Genomic DNA, 7,110 nt, shown 5'->3' on the forward strand with positions numbered 1-7,110 from the left:
AAAATTGTAAAGGATTAAAAAATATATATAAAAATGGGGAATATCGCGCTTCCGACAATCGCTACGAGTGTGTGGGCTAAATTTGGAGAATCCGTGCTTCTCGCATGTACAACTGTATGAGGCCAGCTCGCGTCGAAAACCTTCTGATTTATTCGTGTACGCACCAGACGGAAAAACAAAAAATATCGTGTATCCACGAGCACTCCAATAAATAAATAGAATTGAAACGACACTTTGAAATATTTTCCCGATGAAAATGAATAATAATAATAATAAGTTTCAATAAAAATGATAAAATGTAAATTGAATTTTATTATAACGAGTTTGCTTGAATTTCCTTTCTTCTGAGATCGCAGCAATGCGCGACGGATAACCTCATATAACTACCTAGTAGTCTTTGTCCCTGCCCCGCCAAATGGCATTACAGGGAGTAGGGGACACTTACTTAATCATCGGTTGGTCCTTTACCCAGAGATCCATCGGGCACTGAGACAATGGTAGCCGGCCCGGGGATATTGCTCGGGCTCTGGCTCTAGCTTATCTCGGGTCAAGGTGATCCGAAGAGTGCCGACCCTCATTGCTTTCATTGCCTTCCTTGCCTTCCTTGCCTTCATTGCTTCCCGAGTCCAGCCTCAACTAGACATGCAAGTAGTACAGTAGACTGTACAAAAGCGCTCAACAAGTGCTCAAGGCACAAGCCAACAGGCGGTGGGGCCTCTCCCTAGGGAGGGTCCCTAATGATCCTGTAGATCCAACACAAAATCCATCAACTCTTTGAGTTGCTTTTTGTTCCCTTCACTAGCTGCAAGCGTTCGAAGCACTTGATCAGGGGGCTTATTCCAGTCGACGTGGTCAGCCCCTCTGCGGAAGTCCTCAGTAAGAGGACAGTCAAGTACGTAGTGCCTCGCGTCACCGCGAAGGCACCCACAGGGGCAGCTACCATCTCCTTGTCCAAATTTGGACTTGAAATGGGGGAACCTTCCGTGTTTGGTCAAGATTTGCATCAACCTGAAGTCACAACTAACTGGAGTTCGGCCAACCTTAGGCACAAAGGCGTAAGTTGACCTACCCACCGTACAACGATTCCAGCGCTCCTGCCAAGAAGTCATTGATCTTCGTAACAGAGTACCTTTAATGTAAGTAGTCGAGGGTTCCACCTTCCTCGTCACAAACGGACCACTGGCTCCCGCCTTTGCCAGTTTATCGGCACGTTTGTTACCCGTGATCCCGATGTGGCCTCGGACCCACCGCAGGGTGTCGTTCGTGCCTCGCCCTCAGCACGTTACTTCTGATCTCTTGTACCAGCAAATCGCGATGGTACCCGTCGCCCAGAGCTTGAAGCGACGATTGGCTGTCGGAGTAAACTGTGACCAGCTCCGGACCCGGGTGTAGTAGGATCCACTGGGATGCCCTCACCAAGGCCACCAGTTCAGCTTGGAACACAGACGCTTCCTCGTTCAGTTTGTCAGACTGACTGTACACATGGACACCGTCACGATAGACACAAAACGCGGCACCTACCAAGCTACCGTCCTTAGAGCCGTCGGTATAGATTTCTATGCCGACATTTGCCGGTTCACCGGCCTCCCAATCCAGTCCAACTCTATAGGCTGGGTGGACTCCTGAAACGTCTGTCTGACGTCTCAGCCTGATTGGGCACTTCTGATTGCAATGCTTCGCCTCAATGCCTTCCACCGTCGTCCGGTAAAAAGCAGCCTCTTGGCTCACAACGAGAGGGAGCGGGAGCAGCCCAGCCAGGACTAGGGCCGCCTCCGTCGACACAGTTCTGTATGCCCTTGAGATCCGAAGGGCTGCGGGACGCTGTATCGTGAGAAGAGTTCTGCTCTGCTTTACGTTTGCAGAGTCCTTCCACCAAATACCACAGGCGTAGCAGATCACACGCTCAACACTCATCTTGTAGATGGTGCGAAGCGCTTCTCCGCTTAGCCCGTAGTTCTCCCTAGCCAGCCTAGATAAGGCCGCTATAGCGACGTTTGTTCTGTCGCGAACGTTTCTCAGGTGAGGCGTCCAACATAGCGTCTGGTCAATGATTACACCGAGGTACTTTAACTCGTTCACCCTTTCGATGGGGTTACCCCTGATCCGGTATATTGGCCGGCGTGCCAAAACTCCGGTTCGGGCCACCGTTAGGGCCTCTGATTTCTCAGGGCTAAAGGAAAGCTTATGTAGCTCTCCCCAGCGAACGAGCTGTTCTATTGCTTCGTTTCCGCGACGCTCCATGTCGCTGCGGCTGTAGCCTGCAACTACTAGCAACAGATCGTCTGCATATGCCTGCAGCTGGACATCCTCAGGGAGGATAAGTCGCAGCGCCGTATCTGCTAGAACGTTCCATAGTAGGAGTCCTATGCAAGACCTCTGCGGACAGCCCCTTTCCAGTATCCTCTCATATCTCTTGCTTGGAGTCTGATAAACCACCGTGCGTCCACTCAGGAAACTCCTGGAAAGTGTTACAAGGGTGGTCGGCAGGTTTGCTTTCCGCAACTCACCCAGTATGGATGGCCACCAGACATTGTCGAAAGGCCCCGCGACATCCATCGAAACGAGTGATGTGTGGAGGCCCTGCTGGCGGTTCTGGTGGACCAGATTAACCGCTCGGTGTAGTGCCCTGCAGGTCGACATGTCGGGACGGAATCCATATTGCTGTGGGTGTAGTAGCCCTTTCCGCTTAAAGTGGTGGAGAATTCTGTCACTGAGGATTCTATCAAGAACCTTCCCCAGGACTGGCAAAAGACTGATTGGTCTGTAGGACCTAGGTTCGTTCTTCGGGCGCCTATTTTTGTGAATAAACAGAAGGCGCGCCCGTTTCCATTGCACTGGGAAATGACCCAGAAGCAGGCACTTCTGATACAGTATACGGAGCAGGTTAGGACGTTCATGATGCAGAACTTGTACCATTTCAGCCGTGATCCCATCAACGCCAGGTGCCTTTCCTTTTCGTAGGTTACCGATGGTATGGGTCACCTCAGAGTCAGTCACCGGCACGGGCATCGCGGCCTCAAGAGCAGGCAACTCCGCCTCCCAACGAAGCCGCCGTTGCTCTTTGGTGTCATCTGATTGCTCGTCACATGGGAAATGCGAGCGGAGCAACACTTCAATCGACTCCTCCATTGTGGATGTTAGGGTTCCATCCGGTTTCTTAATGGACCCCAAGACCGTGCTACGTTTTAGCTTACCAGAAACAAGTTTGTAAGGAAGGCAGAACGGGTTTTCATCACAGATACGTTGACAGAAACTGAGCCATGAGGACTTTTTCGCATTGTTTATCTTGTACTTGTACTCGGCATTGGCCTTCTGGAACTCCAGTTTCCTGGTTGCCCGAAGGTCATCGTCCCTGCAACGTTGGAAGCGTCGTCAGAGCGCCCTCACACGCTTCCTTAGGACACTCAGTTCCTGGTTCCACCAAGGAACTGACCGGTGGCTGACGGGCCTCCGTTGCGCGAGCGTGCAGTCTCCTGCTTCTCTGACCGCTTCGGTGAGTGTGGCCACGACATCCTTCAGGTCTTCGACACTCTCAACCTTAGAGACTTGTGTGACTATGTCGACCGTCTTGTGTTTGAGGCATTTGGCAAATTGACTGCGGTTTCCGTCATTAAGCCTGTAGCAGCTACTCTGCCATTCCGGCGAGTCGCACATTACGTGGTACGCAATGAAGCGATGGTCGCTGCAGCTTTCTGAGTCGATGGTTTCCCATTGCGAGATCAGCTTAAGCATAGCCCCACTCACGATAGTGAGGTCGATCCAGCTCTCACCCGATGGAGAGGAGTAGGTAGCAATTCCGAACGGATCGTTCAGAACGTGCATCCCCCAACCCTCCGCCGCTTCCTTCATCGTGTCCCCGTCCAGGTCGTCAACAGGGGAGCCCCAGAGCGAGTGTTTGGCGTTGAAGTCACCTGCCAGAACTACCCACTTATGAGGCGAGACAACCTTTTCGAGTTCAGTCAGAAGAACACCCAGTTTGAGTGACGGCGGGCGATAACTGGAGACCACGACCATCGTGCCGCCCGGAAGCCGTAGTTCTACAGCTACCATGAGAGGCGATACGTGGAAGGCAAATGCGTCAACATTCCTCCGCGTTAGGATAACTGCGGAACGACATTCATCACCTTCTTGGGCAAAAATGCTCCATTGAAGTGATAGGCCACTGACCTTTCCTTGTACTAAGTATGGCTCTTGGAGCAGGATGATGTCAATCTCCCGCTCAACCACTTCTACCCGCAATTGGGCAGTTGCGGCACGGCACTTTTCGGCGTTAAACTGCAGAAATCTGCAGCCACGTCGTACGTTCGCCTCTGATGTGTGTTGAGATACAGAGTTGAACGCAAAAAGTTATTCCTGTTTAGGACGGACCGTAGTCCGTCCTGGCCCGAACTCTCTCAAGTTCCCGTGCGTAGCACGGACAGTTGGCATTCATTGCTGAATGGCCGGTACCCAACTGTAGGCCGAACTTCTTGTTAGCCCGTATGCAATTAACGCAATTGGGCTCTGTGGAATTACACTCCTTGTAGGAGTGATCATCGGCACATTTGCTACACTTCTGGTTGCCCGCCGTACAACCATTTGCTACGTGCCCGAAGGCGTAGCATTTGTAGCACCGGGTGCAAGCCAAATGTTCCCTCACCCGGTTGCGCGTCCAACCCACATGGATTCTCCCCCGCTGCAGGAGAGTGCAGAAAACCATAGGAAAGACCTCGATCACCCAGTTCACGAGGCCCTCCTTTCCCTTAAGAAGGAAACGAGGCAGCAGTTCCCCAGGCTGCGCCTCTAGGCTATTCTGCAATAGGATGGTTTCTACAAGACGTTCGCTTTTGATATCTGGACTGACATCAAATACAATGACCCTTGGCCGGCGCTTTTGAGATAGCCGACAAGTTACCGCCTCTCTCAGCGCCGGTGGGCCCTCTGTCATAGCTTTTGACAGTTTAGCGACATCCTGGCCCTTCGAGACCTCAACCAGGACGCCGTTATTCCGGATCCGCCTCACATTCTTTATCTTGATCCCCAACGTAACCGGGTTGATATGTGATTTGAGTAGCTCCCTCGTACGGTCGCTACTCATGGCTTGATCCTTGGGGTAGACCAGGAGCGTATGTTCCGTGGTGACTACCTTCGGTTTAGCGACCGCTCGTGGTCCGTCTTGGATATGCTGGGCCGGTCGAGCAGCTACGGATGCATAGGTCATGCGCTCCGTGCGTGGCGCTTTACCTTTCTCAAAGGGAGGGTTTGGAGGTTGTCGAGCGCCTCCTATCTCCCGAAGAGTCTTGTTTTCTGCCCGGAGGGAGGCCATCTCAACCTCCTGGGCGTTAACAATACTCGCCATTTTGTTAAAAAGACCGTAGATGACCCCGCACGTGGATTTCTGACATCTGTTGTCAGACTTACCCAACAAGAGTGCTAACTCCTGCTGGATATCATCCAGAGCGGTCCTACGGCTTTCAGCCGTTTCAAGTCCTTCCCCCTGCATTTGAGGGGGCGCTAACGACGGCGTTTCGCCAGCTTCTGCACTTGTTTTCGCGGATACTGACGCGGTAGGGCCCTTTCGCTTACCCTTCAACTTGGGTTTAGGCCCGCCTTTGTTTTTGGCTGAGGGTTTCCCCTCAGTCACGGCCGCCGCAGCTTCGGCGGGTTTGTCTTTTGGCGTTATGCCGTCAGACTTGCCCGTTTTAGTTTTGGCCACCTCCCGCCTTTTTTTTTTCCTTCGTTCAGGGGCAGCTTTCCAATCGCTGTCCCCGCCCGAGGTAACCATGTTGAACGCCTCTGGACCGGAGTCCGAATCGGAGCTACTCGAGACCAGAGGTATGGGTGCCTTAATGGCATCCTGCCTGCCCTCTCCAGGCTTGCTGCAGTCATTGGCGGGTTTGCATTTCCGCAGCACCCACCTCTCCAGCGATTGGGTGTTGTCAGCACCCGTCGCAACTGCTTCGTCTATCGTGGACAACGAATTAGCTTCAGCCGATGTCACAGGTTCGCCTGGAGCACACTTAATGCATTCACTATTTGCACTATTCATTGTAACCATAAAGATAGAAAATAAAAGGGAGGGTGGAGGGTGATCTCAACCTTTCGCGGGCGCCCTGAGTCCGTTTGGGGTTTGGGGTATGCGTTTAAGAGCCGGCTCTGACTTCGGTCTTACTGAGGGCTCATTTTGGCCCTCTTATTGCCGGGTCGTCACTGCATTGGCCCGCTGCCGAGACAGCTACCCATTTAAGTGGCCTCCTACCCAAGGTTACCCCAGCCCGGCTGGTTGCTCGGCGTGGGCCGCCCCCTGAGCCCTACTAGGAGACGCTCTTCCCGTTTCCAGTTCTCCGAGACCATATACGGCCATCCAACGCATCGTCAGGCCTTTAAGCACCGCTCCCCCCCCAAGAATAAGGAATTTGGCCCTATACCGAGGAGCGGCTCTGCCAACTGCCCGTCAGGATAGATATCAGCTAGCAGGATCCCTCAATCCACTGAGGGCGCTATCCCCCTGGCCACCAGCGAGGCTTCGGCTTGGGAGTTCGACTCCTCGCCCCACTGGCTTCGACATGCAGGTCGTGGCCCCCAGGCCAGCACTTGGGTGTGCAAAGCCCAAGTCTTCCTCCTGGGAAGCTGATTCTTCGTTTACCGGACAGAAGGAGCTTTACGTGGTTTGCGTTACCACGGGCACAGGCTAAGTCGACTGCATTCGACCGCCTTTAACTGTGGAACATCAGCCCCGTGCCACCGGGTAGATGCAGGAGTTCGTTTTGTGTGTCTCAGCTTCCAGAGGGTGTGGATTGTCAGATCCATGGCCTCCGGTCACTGTGCCGACGCGGGAATTGAATCCAGAAGTTTCGGCGTCCACTGTGTGCTCCAATGTGTAATATCAGGGACATAACCCATCGACCCAGGGTACAATGCGCATCACGCTACAAGCAGACGATTTGACCGTCGCGAGTAGGGGGACTCGGGATCGTTTGCCGAAGCACAGAATCCCTACCACTTTTCGGCAGCGCCCCTATCGTGTGCCATCACACCGCAGGCCAGTGGGTGCCTACACTTCCATCAGTAGGGCTACCAACTTTCGTCGGCGTGTACGCCAACTTCCGTCAGACGAGCCCAATCGACTAC

The 7,110-nt window shown here is 53.2% G+C and overlaps 1 protein-coding gene across 1 annotated transcript; it reads right to left on the reverse strand.

Annotated features, from left to right (window-relative positions):
- Positions 1-3,372: 3,372 nt before the first annotated feature.
- Positions 3,373-4,050, reverse strand: LOC111640708. Its single transcript, XM_023386741.1, has one exon. It carries the CDS (start codon positions 4,048-4,050, stop codon positions 3,373-3,375), a length of 678 nt encoding a protein of 225 aa, XP_023242509.1.
- Positions 4,051-7,110: the final 3,060 nt, after the last annotated feature.

This window comes from Centruroides sculpturatus, unplaced genomic scaffold (assembly GCF_000671375.1).
Source record: "Centruroides sculpturatus isolate CEXI.00-Female unplaced genomic scaffold, Cexi_2.0 scaffold1013, whole genome shotgun sequence".
NCBI classification, from domain to species: domain Eukaryota; kingdom Metazoa; phylum Arthropoda; class Arachnida; order Scorpiones; family Buthidae; genus Centruroides; species Centruroides sculpturatus.

Coding starts and splice junctions, on each gene's coding strand:
- LOC111640708 (XM_023386741.1), bottom strand. CDS start 4,050: ATGGTAGCTGTAGAACTACGGCTTCCGGGCGGCACGATGGTCGTGGTC.